A 13,805-nucleotide genomic window follows, 5' to 3' on the forward strand; every position below is an offset into this window, starting at 1 on the left:
TGAACAGGTCTAGCCACCACCCGCTACCGCCATTCGTCGCTGCCTTTGCCCATCTCTGCCTCATTGACGGAGGCAGCCGAAGGCAAAGGTGGCAGTGGCGGTGGTGGTGGTGGTGGCAGCGTAGTGATCATTCCTCTGCCCAGTGCCACCATCGCCACCTCTGTCTCCACCCACCTTCAGCAACATTGCCAGAGGCTTAGGCATTGGGCAGAGAAATGACCACCAACGCCGCCATCGCTACCTCTGGCAACGTTGCCAGAGGCAGAGGCAGGTGGTAGCGAATGGTGGTGGCAAGCAGCAACGGATGATGGCGCTGATGAACAAATGGCAAGAAGAAGATGATGAACAGTATTTTTTTTATCTTTTATTGATATTATTTTAAAAAATTAACCTATTTTTTATTTTTTTTAAATATTATTTTTATTGATATTAAACCCCAAAAATTGACCTTATAAACTATTATCCCTTATTTTTTTAATAGAAATAAAGTAAAAAAGAAGCAATGAAGACCTACCGTAAATGATACCATCTGCTTTTGCCATGGACTTATTAAATTAACTACTTATACATCTTCATCAAGATTTAAAAGATCTTAAGCAACTAAGATGAGAGATGCTGGCACAACTTAACAAGGCATGACACGTAGGATGTATCAGTTCTTCCAATTGGAGCTTGCTTGTAAGTTGTAATCGCATAGCCTCCTGTAAAGTGCAAATTAAATAAAACCTAACCCTAGTTTAATTGGGTGGATTATTGTGCAAAACTAGGGTTAATCTCATTTGGGTTCTAGACGATCATGTCATCAATTTCATCTTTCTACCACTAGGGTTTTTTCTTCTTTTTTCTTTTTTGTTTGTTTGTATAATACTCCTCCAATCAAGGATTTTATTCTTTTCTTTTTTTTTTTGGGTGGGGGGTTTGACTCTAATTAGGGTTTCTCTTTTTGTGGTGGTGGGTGGGGGGGGGGGTAATGACTATAACTAGGGTTTAGGGGACCTATGGAAAACAATTAAAAGCGTAATCATATATTTTCTTTGGTAATTAAACCCCTTTTAATGACAATATGGACCCAACCCCTGATAAGCAAATTAGAGGCATCATTACCCTTTTGTTCTTTTATAGGCAATTATTGAAGAAAAAAGGGTAAATAATTATTAAGAAATAAATAAATCGTTAATTAAATAAATAAAATAAATTAAAGGCTCTTTAATCTCTGTCTCCGAGACGGGTAACAGTTCTCGTCTTTTGAACACAGTCCTTATTTTATTCCCATTTTGGTCCTTTCTTTATTTCGAACTTCAATGAAAAAAATCCATGCGGGTGGGCCCTCTGATTTGACGGTCTTACGGGGGAGGAATTTAATACGCTCAAATGTCACCCACGTGTACGGCGAAGATCAGACTCGTGTTCTGGGCCGGGCGGAGATCGAGAATTTCGAATCTTGGCCGTAGAAACTATGCAACACGTGTAATGCCTGCGAATACGATAGCACGCGCGTGCAGTGAAAAGGTTAAAAAAGGTGAAAGCGGTTTCGGGATCGGGAAAAAAAAAATAACACGAGACCGAGATAAAAGGATAGGACCAACAATAGCTTCTGTTCTAATGGCCTTGTTATCATGCAGTATTCCTCATTTGTCAGAAATAGTTTCTTAGATCGTGGAACCGTGATATCCGTCCGATTGGTGTCAAAATGATACAGTAAAAAATGGGGTGGGAAATGATGTATATATATATGATAAGAAAAAGGAAAGACCGAAAGAGTAGCTGTAGGTTGTGACGAAAGAACAAGAAGCTTAGTACGTAGGAGTAGGAGTGGGGAGGGCTATGGGCCCCATGACTGATGCGCCTGAATCGTCGGTCCAGAACTGCAGTTTAAAGTGGGACCCACTTAACGTAGGCGATGGGGTATTGTGGGTTTTGATAATGACGTGTACGTGTTCTACAGGAGAGAGTCCGTGAACTTCCCACCGTTCGTTGGTGGATCCCCACCACCAACTAACTTAATCTTCCTAGAAGTTTTCGACGCAACGCGGTTCTCACTTCTCTGAGAGTCTGAGGCTCTGAGCCTCCGACTCCGACCGACGCTCGTCGGCTAAGCCTAGCAGTGGCCAGTAGCAATTATTGTGAGTTTGTCCGTCAAACATGAATGATTCTGATTTCTGATTTATGTCCTTATACTCACGTATTGATTATTAATTAGGATGTGTGTTTGGTTAGATAGAAAATAAAAGAGAAACAAAAGTCGAATTTCATAAAATTGTTGAGGAAAAGTCTGTGAGGATCGACTTGCCACCGGAAAAACTTAAAACCAATCAATGGTAGAGGTGTAAATATAAATATATAAATATATAAATAATATATATAGGCGATACCAGACTGTATTGGATTAGGCTGCGGACTGGCTTATATTGTACTGTATTAGTCCGTAAATTTAAAACTCCAGGCCTAACATGACTCACATAATCGTACTGGACCAATCCAAATTCATTGGGCTGTGCCGGGCTATGGACACCTCTAATCAACGGGTATAAAAAAAGTGGCACCATTCCGACATCATAAATTTAAGCATAACCAGAAGAAATTGAGAATCATATCTACAAGATGTCTGCTTATGCAAAAACAAGAAGATATTGATGGTGTATAAAATTGTGTACACTTTTTATTAACATGAGATACATTAAAGGGAGATTAAGGGGTGTGGATAGATTAGGGTGCACACGAGATCCGCTGGCTTATCACAAAGGAGTGCAGATGATGTATATGCACCATGCATAGGATACTATAACTGTAAAGCGAGAACTTCCAAACTTGTATGTTGTCATTTATGGGGAATAGGCCTGCAACTTAGGATTGGGTTAGCTGAAACCTAATTCAAATCTACTTGACTTAATTTGGAGTTGGTTTAGGCTGTGTTTGGTTTGAAGGAAAAAGTAGGAAAAGGTATGGAGACTTTTACAAATCTTATATAGGTTTTCTTGTCTTTCCCTTCTTTTTCCTATCTTTTCCTTCAAACCAAACATAACTTTAGGGTTGAGGCCCTGACTTGAATATATATGTTTTTTTTGTTGTAAGTTGTATGTATGTATATATGTATTTATCTATTTAAACATGTATACATGTATATTATATTGTAAAAAATAAAGTTTAAAAGAAATAATTTCTAAAATATTTGACAAAAGTAGAGAAGTCAGGTCAACCCAACTGACGTGAACCTAACCTAAAAACTCAACCCAACCTGAATATGTTCCAAATGTGCAACTGTAGTGTAATGCTTAAGGTGTACACACAACATTTCTGCACAGTACATCCAAGATCACCAATTCACCATAGAGGAAGTTCACATCAGCACCTCAGCACATCCCAACCGTGTAATGGGAGCATCTCCCAACGACAAGGGAGATGTTCCGTTCCCAATGTACACTGAGATGTATATGTGGGGCGTGTTGTGTGGGGCACTGATGTGATACCCCACAGAGGGCCTACAATTATGAGGATTTGATCCCACCTCCACTTTTTAAGGGATGTTGATGAGCATCTGGGTTTTTGGGGGGTCAGAATGAAAATGATCACCCTCCTTATTTTCATTCCAAATAATCTTTGGGGGTGTTCTTTATTTGGATTTTCAGAGGAGGGAAAGTTGGTCAATGGGATTTTGGTTCTCATTGACCAAGAATCCCGTTTCTTTTTTCAGTTTTATGTGGGGACTAAGGAAAGTTTATTTTTCTGGGTATCATTTACCCAGGAAAGTGATACCCATCTTCTAGGTGGGTAAATAGCTTTCCCACATAAGGAAAAAATTACCAACACTTGAATGGGACAAAAATGCCCCTTTTAATAATGAATTTCTTTGGTTAAAATGGCCATTGCCTTATTTACCTAGGAAATAAAATAACATCGGCAAATGAACTTACCCGAATAAGTAATTTACCGAAAAGTGAACGGGGCCTTGGAGTAATTGGTGAATCCCTATATATCAATGATGCTTGAGAAAATGAGTTTGAAGAATCAATTCCTCTTACCTTACTATCTTAAAAAATCAACTAATAAAAATTGGTTATTTAGGGGGCGTTCTATAACATGAATGTTTTTGTTTTCATTTGTTTTTGAAATTGTCACATCATCAAAAAAATAAAGACACGCTTTGAATTCTGTTTTTGTTTTCATTTGTTTTTGAAATTGTCACATCATCAAGAAAATAAAGACACGTTTTTGAATTCTGTTTTTGTTTTCTAAAGGAAAAATAAGTTTGTTTTGTTTCAAAAATCAATATATATTTTTGAAACCAACAAAATATTGGTTTTTAAAGCAAAAACAATTTTTAGTATAGAAATTATATGATTTTTTGGAGTATGAAGTTGAACAATCAAATGAAAACATGTTTTTGAAATTAGATTCAAGAACATATTTTTGGTTTCAGTTTTGAAACAGAAAATAAATACACAACTAATAACATGTTTTTTGTGTTGAACCAGCAAATGGTTTTTAAGCTCAGTTTGGAAGGAGTACAAATACAATTTTGTAGAGTGCAAAACCTTGTATTTTGTATGTATTTGCATTGTACATATTTGTATTTATACTCCTTCCAAACCGAGCCTTAGAATCAAATGAAATAATCCCGTTTTCAATGCAGAATATTTCCTTGACTCTGAAGATGGGGATGTTTTTGAAACTAAAGAATGAATTTCCCTCTCTTATACTTCCCCCTTTTTAATTTATCGAAAAAAGAGAAAAGCTTACCCTTTTTTTGAATGGAAAAGTACGGACAGACCCAATGCAAATTTCTAATTTCCACCGCAAATCTATAAACATTCAAAAGGTCAAAACCTCCATTCTACACACCAATGCCCACATGTGAATTGGTATCAATAATGAGCTGGCATCCACCCCAACTGTACTTTGGACCTACAAATTCTGACCCTGGGCTGATCAGTCATTCTCCCTTTTTTGGACATATGGGGCCCACTTAAAAATGAGATAGTTTATGCCAAGGAACTCACAATAAGTGATTTCATTCCCAAAAAGCACTAAAATTGAAATCACTCCATGAGGACCAACATCCTAACAATCGTGCCCCGATAATAGTAAATATCGTACATTGTCATAACCATTTTTTAATTTTTGACCAAACATCACAATGATTTAGAATGATATTGATTTTTAAAATACGAGAAAAATGAGAATACTTTAATATGCCTTTATAATATATGATTATCTTGTAAATAAGCATATTTTTAATAGATTGTACATATGTAAAATGTACCAAACCTTTTTATTCTATATCTTAAAATATTAATTATTAAACATGTATTCATTTTTAATTAATCTTATTATACCATGTTTATTTAGCTTAATTTTTAGGATAAATCTATGAAGCCAATTAAAAGAGCTTTAACCAATCAATCCCTTTCAATTTTGATGAATACCACCTGATTAGTTAATAATTACCACTTTTATGTTATCAGTTGATTTATAATAAATTTTTTCTGACATCATAGTCGAATCTTAACTTGTATTGTGTTTTTTATTCTTGAACTTTTCTATACCACACTCAACTTTCTACGCTTATCCACTAACTATGGTCTACATTGCAAAATTTATTTTTGAACATGGTCTAGGTTAGGTCCATATGACCAGTTGCCACCTTGTTAGACAATTTGCTATAGTGGAAGTTCATATTAGTTTTTGGTACCATGGTGTTTTAGGTATCAACATTTTAATCTAGGGGATGTTTGGTATGGCTTTAGTTTATTTAAAAAAAAACATTTGTATTTGATTTGTCTTTACAACTGATGAAAAGTGGTTGGTAAATGTTTTTCTATTGTTTATTTATAGTTAGACGCCATTAGGTGTCACATATGCAGAATAGTAAATAAGCACCTTAGTATTAGGGGAAACATTAAAATGAATCTTCTCCCAATGGTTGATTTGCACACAAACCGATATAAATGTTTATTGGATAAATAGGCTTACCAAATAATATTTTGGTACAAACACCTACATGGCAATGAACTGGCACCATTTATCAAAGAAACAGAACCATACCAAATACCATATTAAATTATCACATGGAGACTTGAGAAAGTGAGATATTTCCATAGAAGAATATTTTATTATAGTTTTAAACACATAGGTGCCACCTAGATTAAGGGCATGCCCCTAAATACATCATTCTTCAATTTGTATGGTCATTTCAAGTTTAATTTATCCAACAAAATGCCTTTTTAGTATGAAAAAGTTGGTGGATGTTTCAGAACATGATTGATTTTGTAGGTGTTTGGCATCGGTGCTAGGAACACCACAACGTTTTTTCATAAAAATGTTGATGGGCATGTGTGAGTTGTAAGCACCGTTTTCTTTTTTTGTTTGAAAGCGGTGCTGTCACATATGTTGTTTTCTGGAAAAACAACACTGATTGTGTTTGGTGCCAGTGTTGTAGAATCGTTTTTAGCATTTGTCATATTATCAAACGTCCAAAATGATACCATATCATTGCACCGTTGGCAACAATGAGCTGTTTTTCGAGAAAACATCAAATTTGACGTTTTTTCAGACTACACTTTCCAAATTTCCAAGGTATGATCTGAAGCACCGCTTTTTCTGATGTGGTGCTTATATGACACCGTTTTTTTATGCAAAACACCCACTTTGTTTTTAAAAATAAGAATAACTGCCAGTCAACAGATATGTGGAATCAAGTTACAACTTCCAACCACTGATAAGGCCATTAATGATGTTTATTGACTTTAGTGCAAAAATTTGCTTTACAAGCCCAATCAACGATTTAAGCTAAGTAATTCAAAAATTAATATCCTTGAATATTAATTAGGGTTCAAATGGAAAAGACATGATACCCGAAAACCTTGTAATCAATGAACCAATGTCGTAAAGGTGATAATCAATTATAATTAGCACCCGAAAAATTGTAATCAATGAACCAATGTCATAAAGGTGATAATCAATTATAATTAGGGCGACATTTAATCATATATATGATTTGGTCAAACAAGCATTAATAGAATCATACTTTATGAATGGTTTTTATTGTTAGTATTTATGAAAATTCGTGGGGGGTTTGATTAGTCAAAGTCCTTCCGTTATCATGTATTTTAGATTATCAAAATTCTAATAATCCAAACGCAACCCAAAACTTGCAAGAATTAAGACAATCTTCAAACCCAGCGGGAAATCAAGAAAACGTGTACGGAACAACTACACTGTAGTCGGAGAGTTGCTGGTTTAATTTAGACCCATTTGCGTCCAATTGTCTCCCGATAAACCATTAATTCTGATCATCTACCCCTTTTCACATCAAACAGAAAACCTTCTAGAAAAGTTTGAACTCTCCGGTTTCTACCACTTTGATTCCATCGAGTCAAGGAAATAAACTGAAGATTGATGGGTCCCCGTCAAACAGTAGCCATACCTAACTGCCATTTTAACTGCTGTAACGGCCGTTACCCGGTTGGTTTTTGGACCTTATAGCCAAGTATTTTATATTTTATTATTTTTTGAATAAGTATAAAAGAAAAGAGATAATTCAATTGGTCAGATAGAATAGAATAAGAAATAGAACAAAAGACAGTACGAGCCGATCAAGAAAGGCCCAGCTGAGCGGAGCCGTTGTATAGACCTAGACGGCTGTATTTTTGTCGGTTTTTGCTTTCGGAATCTACAGTTTAACCGAGGTTAAAAGTTAAACTCGTATATGAGGTTAAAGAGGCGACGTACGGCCGGCGAAATGGACGTAGCGTGTCGTCAGCCTACGAGTCTGTTGTGTTTATATTCGTATTCAGTGACTGGAGAATGGAGAGGGCGAAAAACGGGAAAAAAGAAAACAGAGGAAGAGGAAAAGGAATAGCATCAGAGAGAGAGAGAGAGAGAGAGGTGAGAAAGCGAAAGCAGTCCAGAGAGAGAAAGGGAAGGGAAGAAAGCTCGCAGCCATCAGACTTCTGTTTCTGTCTAAAACCGCCAAGGTAAAACTGCCATTTTGAGAGCAGTGGCGGTTTTTACCAAAACCACTGATTCCTATGCACACGCGTCCTTATATCTTTGAGTCCGTCCGCCACCCTTTTTACCACGAGCTCTCACTTCTTCGTATGGTTTGATGGTCTTTCTTTCCCTGCAAGTCCATGGCGATTCTGCAGTACTGATACTGAAAGAGAAGAAATAAAGCTGAAAAAGATGGAAAGAGAGGAGGAAGAAAAGAAAATCCACTGGGGAAAAGAAGAGTGAGAGGGGAGGGAGGAGCAGTGCCACTCAGCTTTTTGTTTTAATGTTGGTTTTTCGTTTCTGTTCCTATTTTTGTTTATGGGTCTTGTCTTCACCTGGGTTTTGAATCTTTTTCTGTGTAGCAGTAGTAGAAAGTAGAGCTAAGAACTGTTTTTGCTGATATACTGGGGAAAGAACGAAGGAGAGATAAAAGGCAAAGGAAAGAAGAAAAGAAAGCATAAAAATACAAGCTTTTTCTGTCTGCTTGTCGATGTTCTTCACATCTTTCGATCGTGAAGCTTGTTTCTATGTGGGTTCCCATGGAGAGTGATTCTTGTCGTTAAAACTGGGGAAGAAAATACTTGAACTAATTCAGAGAGAAAATCAAGAATATAGGGCAACAGGGGAGCTTTTTTCTTGTTCTATTACATTGTTTGAAAGAGGTTATAGAAGTAGAGAAGAAATTCTCATGGAGCAGACCTGGGCCATTCTTGTTTTTGGTTATTTGATGGGTGATGGTTCTGCCATCTAGTAAAGGCCTTTAAAATCCATTTTACTCCCTTCAGTCCTCTGCATTTTGATGTGGTCTGCAAAACAACACCTTTAATCCATGGTGACATTTTAAGTTCAGTTCTTGCTTCTGTGTGCGCTCCCAAATTATCTCAGGTTAGTTCGGAAGTTCATATTATGTTGTTTTCACTGTATGAATCTTTCTTATTGGAAGGAAAAACAATCTAATTTGTTTTTTCGTGCTTTTCTGCTCTGCAGAGGAGGAAGTTAAGGCTTCCGAGACTCTGATAGAGGAAGTTATGCTAAGGAAGAGATCGAGGGCCATGACCAGTAAGCAAACTCTTATGGCTGATCATGGTTCTCTTCCATCTCCCAAGGACAAATACATAAGGCCGACTTCGCCCTTCTTCAGTTCTCCAAGGCTCTTCACCGCTTTATCTGGAAAGGGTTTTTCTGAAACCGAAGCTGTGATGAGCCCGACTTCTATACTTGACACTAAACCATTCTCTGGTTTTGGTAACCCTATTTGGTCTGATAGATTAACTGCTAAATCCCCAGAACCTTGTCCGGAGAACAGACACCCGTGGGAGAAATTAGACTCAAGAGGCATTGGTCTCGGTATTGTTGATGCTCTTAGTGATGAAAGAAGCACGAACAGTTTTTCCAAACCTGAAAGCCGAATGGTTCTGTTCGGATCACAGCTGAAGATTCAAATACCTCCTCTCCCACCTTCTGTACTTTCTCCCACCGAATCCCCCAAATCTCCTGCTGACTTCGGTATCAAAACCCGAAGTTCTCAGTTGGGTCCTTTCTCCCCGGGAGTATCTCCTTCGGCAAAGAAATCTGCATTTGGGTCAGCAAATTCTGGCCTGGACGCACCCGCCTCTCCTAAGATATTCACAGGTTGTCTTTCTGCAAGCGAGATGGAGCTTTCAGAGGATTATACTTGTGTCATCACCCATGGGCCTAATCCAAGAACGACTCACATCTTTGATAACTGCATTGTGGAGAGTTGCTGTGGTGTTGTTGGTTTGTCTGCATCAAGGAAGGAGAACTGTTTTTCCTCTGACCGATCAAATTATCCCTCAGTGAATTTCCTCAGCTTCTGTTACACTTGCAAGAAGGATCTTGGACAGGGGAAAGACATTTACATTTACAGGTTTGTTCAGATATGCTTTTGCTGCATATAAATTTTGCTTTAATCAGATCCAGAATGATCCTGCTATAAATGGGCTTTGGTTAGACTTATAGTGTCTCGAGTTATAGGTATTATGAAATCTCAGAGAAACTTAAGTTGATGCAGACAAACCTAATTTGAGTTTATCCATTATGGTAATGATCTTTAGTTCAGAGTGGACTATTAATTCTCATATTGATTGATCCCAACTGGTTGAGTTTTTAACATACTTTTCGGTTCTAATTCTGGTTATGATTTTGATTATGGTTTTACGAGGACTGAACTGTGATTACTGTTAATCTAGTTGTGATCTTTTCTTTTTCTCCTGCTATGTTGTTGAATCAACAACGAGTTCCAAATTAACAATTTTTTTTTCCTCATATTTCAGGGGTGAGAAGGCGTTCTGCAGCCGCGAATGCCGCTACCAAGAGATGCTGTTCGACGAAGGAATGGAGAAATCTGAGTTAGATGGTGCTCTTAGGGTCTGTTCCTGATCCTATCCAGATTTTGATCTATCTCCCAATTCACTAGATTGTAGAAATACTTTCAGCAGTTGAGGAGGAAATTCTGTAAATTCTCGATTTTTCAGTATACCTCTATCAACCAATGAAAGAGGACTAGACTGCTTAAATTTGAATACGGATTAATCAACATGGCGCCTGGGTATACTGGGGTAGCTTGCTTATTATTCCTTTTTCTTGTCTTGGCTTATTATTCCCTCTTTCAGTCTCAGACAGAGAGGCTGAGAAGGCTGTTGATTTTGGTTAGATAAGGAGATTGCTGTTGGGTTTTGTCCACAGTTTTTGGCTTCCAAGGGTGATAATGTATGACTGAAACTGTATTACCTTTGTTTATTCTATACTAATCCTTATATAATTGTCAACATGTAAAATAGGACAAATTACTCCATTCCTTTAGATTCTCTTCTTCCTTTTTCCCTTCTTTGTGCATCCTTTTCTTTGGGCTCATTCCCATTTTGTTTGTCTTGATGGACCAAATTACTTGAGCAAATGTTTGCTTAGTTGCATTTCTTTATACCTCAGTCTGATGTAACATTGGTTACTATATTAAGAGAGCAAAGCCAACCTTGAGCGTTGAGCCATATCCAGATTGTGATCCTTTAATTTATTTGATCTTGTAACATGGACTTTCTTGGAAATTCAATCTCAGGGCTTTGGACGTAATTGAGCTTGTAGAATCTGAAGAACAATCAACTCTTTGGTTCCACCTTGTATGACTTTGATTAAGATGGCTGATCTCAATGTGGTTTTTTTAAAAAAAAAAAAAAGTTCAGGCCTTTGCCAGCGTTATTAAACTGATTGCCCCCTGTTCCTTCAAACATGGGGAGGCAGATATCAGATGGTCCAACAGATCCATTGCTGCAGGCCTCCGTGGATGATTTCTTATAAACCCTTCATCTCTATAGCTTTCTTCACGAGTTTTTTCTTGGTTTAGTGGATGAGCTTCTCTGAAACAGGGCTTAAGTGAAAATTTCCAGACTATTATCTTTTGAACTGGTTCAAGTTTTCTCAGCTCAGTTCCTGTTACTGTATGCTGGGGTTTCTCTCATACAGTTATACACTTGTACTAGCTTAAGCGAAACATCAAAAGATGAAAGTTGAAATCAGGTTAAGCATAAATTCTGATCACTTATGTCTTGTAATGGGTTTTCGTCATTCAATTGCTTGTAGAGAACAATGGCCTTTCTTTAATCTTCTTGTCCTGTCCCTAGTTTGTTAAGTCACGGCCAACTTGCTTGAACACAAATCCTGGGTGTCTCTTTCCCTTTAAATTGATTATCTGCATTCTAATCGTTCGATCGTTTTCCCTAATGAAGGAATTAATGGGATCTATAGTTTCTTCTTTTAATTTCATAATAACCAATTGGTACAGAATAATTAAGAACCCATCAGCTGGTTGGTGCGACTTCCGATGGGCATTATGTGAGATGTAACCTATCAAAATTCAAGAGATGGCTCTTAGCTCCAACTCCTTGGATTGATTAGCATTGACAGCTAAGTATAAAGTGTCGCCTTCTTTCTGTATAAAAAAAACAAGGAGTTGATCTAGGTCTGTATTCTAGTATTTTAGTCCTTTTAATCTTGTTTCTTGATTCTTCCTCCAATTATAATATCTAATAAAATTAATGGATAAACTGGAATCTACCCCTCACACAATAGTATCTTTGAATGCAAGGAAAGCTATGTAGATGGGCTAATGGGTAATGCACAGACTCATGTATGCCAGAGGTGTCTCCTTTATTGTCATCATTATTGTGTTCAGAGGATAGTTAGGAGAATGAATTATGAATCCCAACTACTAGCTTTAAAAAAACAATTAACATAATTTAAAACTTTCAGTCCTTTTCTTGGTTTGTCTTAAGTTCCTCTTACTTCATCTATTTAATTGCTTATATTGTTCTGGACTTACGTGAGCATTGTTTCTATTTCTTAACTGATACTGAAAGCTAGTGAACATGGATGCTGTTGTAGGCAACGTTTTTTCTGGTTCTGGGTTTTACGTTTTAATTACTTCTGTCCATGAAGCAAGATGAGCTTCAACAAGGACAACTATATTGACTCCAAATGACTTCCAAGAACAGTGGATCGAGTTAAAGGAAGCTACTGTTGGGAGTCTGAAGTGAAGTTGGTTCGGTCCAAAATATGATCCATGTTCATTGCATTTTAAGATAAGCTTGACTTGAGATGGGGATTGGATTTGTGACGGGTTGCAATGAACCACCTAGTTGGGTTTTGTGTTGGCTTTGGATCTAGATCTGGTTAGACTTGGAGTAGTAACTACTAATAAGGATGCGGGCTTTAAATCTACTGGGCCTCCAAGAATGGTCTGACCCATTTTTATGTATGTATACTAAATATGAATTACCGAATGTGGACCTGATTCTTAAGTAGATAAGGATCACCCCATGTGTAGTTGGTTTCTTGGTTGGATGTATTATTTGGAGCTGATTCATTATCATCATCTAAGCCTTATCCCAATCATATAGGGTTGGTTATATAAATGACGAATCCTGTTTGACCATTCCATTTTGTTTAATGTCATATCTAATTATGAGCATTTAAATCATTTCTTACTACTTCAACCCATGCTCTTTTTGGTCTGCCCCTAACCCCATTACTCCTTTCAATTTTCAACGTGAGAGTATTGTCAATGACATTTGTTTACTTCTCTCATTTTATTTTTACCACCCATTACAGTTATTCCTAGCTCCCTAGGTTCCTTGGAAAGGCTTTGTTTCTAACACTTTAAAACTAGTTAAATTAAATCCACTAAATAACAAAACAATAAGTCATTCAGTTTAGCCACTTCAGCTGTTACCAATTCGCCATTGTTATAAATTTTCAAATTTTGAAAAATCAAACCCACAAACAGGATCAGGTGATGATTTGAATGACTGAACTGTCTAGATGGATGCTTCATCGTCGGTTGATTGAAAACATTGTGTAAAATCTTTTTAGTACCATAGCCTAGATTCCTTAAATGGCCAATATTAGTTGAAATCTAGGTACATTCCACTTTTATTAATAGCTGCATTGCATGTTTGGACAACCGACAACCTAGATTAATTAAAAATTTGGTACATCACTTCAATGGCTAATTGTCACGGGCACGGGTGACCGAACGAGTAATAGGACGTCCGATCAGGAGGGCTTGCCGGGATCCGGTCACCGGAGAAGAGAAAGAAAGTTTCTTCTTCCCTGTTTTGAAAGAGATAGAGTAAACTCCTGGGTTTGTTCGAGAGGCAACCCTTTCCTCCAAGATAATTAATCCGGATAAAATAAAATCTTCATACTTTACCGATAATGACCAACCTTTTTATAGTTGGTTTATTACAACGGTAGGGTTCCTTAAAATAGGAAAAGATATAACAAATAACGAAGATAAACTT

The 13,805-nt window shown here is 37.1% G+C and overlaps 1 protein-coding gene across 1 annotated transcript; it reads left to right on the forward strand.

Annotated features, from left to right (window-relative positions):
• The first annotated feature begins 7,798 nt into the window (after nucleotides 1-7,798).
• Nucleotides 7,799-10,812, forward strand: LOC148848111 (FCS-Like Zinc finger 8-like). Its single transcript, XM_088950904.1, has 3 exons — nucleotides 7,799-8,874; nucleotides 8,977-9,877; nucleotides 10,284-10,812. Exons 2-3 carry the CDS (start codon nucleotides 9,018-9,020, stop codon nucleotides 10,387-10,389), a joined length of 966 nt encoding a protein of 321 aa, XP_088807030.1. The 5' UTR covers nucleotides 7,799-8,874; nucleotides 8,977-9,017; the 3' UTR covers nucleotides 10,390-10,812.
• Nucleotides 10,813-13,805: the final 2,993 nt, after the last annotated feature.

The sequence above is a fragment of the Nelumbo lutea genome, chromosome 6, assembly GCF_056320005.1.
Source record: "Nelumbo lutea isolate HS-2025 chromosome 6, American lotus-T2T, whole genome shotgun sequence".
NCBI classification, from domain to species: Eukaryota; Viridiplantae; Streptophyta; class Magnoliopsida; order Proteales; family Nelumbonaceae; genus Nelumbo; species Nelumbo lutea.

Coding starts and splice junctions, on each gene's coding strand:
- LOC148848111 (XM_088950904.1), top strand. CDS start 9,018: ATGCTAAGGAAGAGATCGAGGGCCATGACCAGTAAGCAAACTCTTATG. Junction 9,878..10,283: donor AAAGACATTTACATTTACAG/GTTTGTTCAGAT, acceptor CTCATATTTCAG/GGGTGAGAAGGCGTTCTGCA.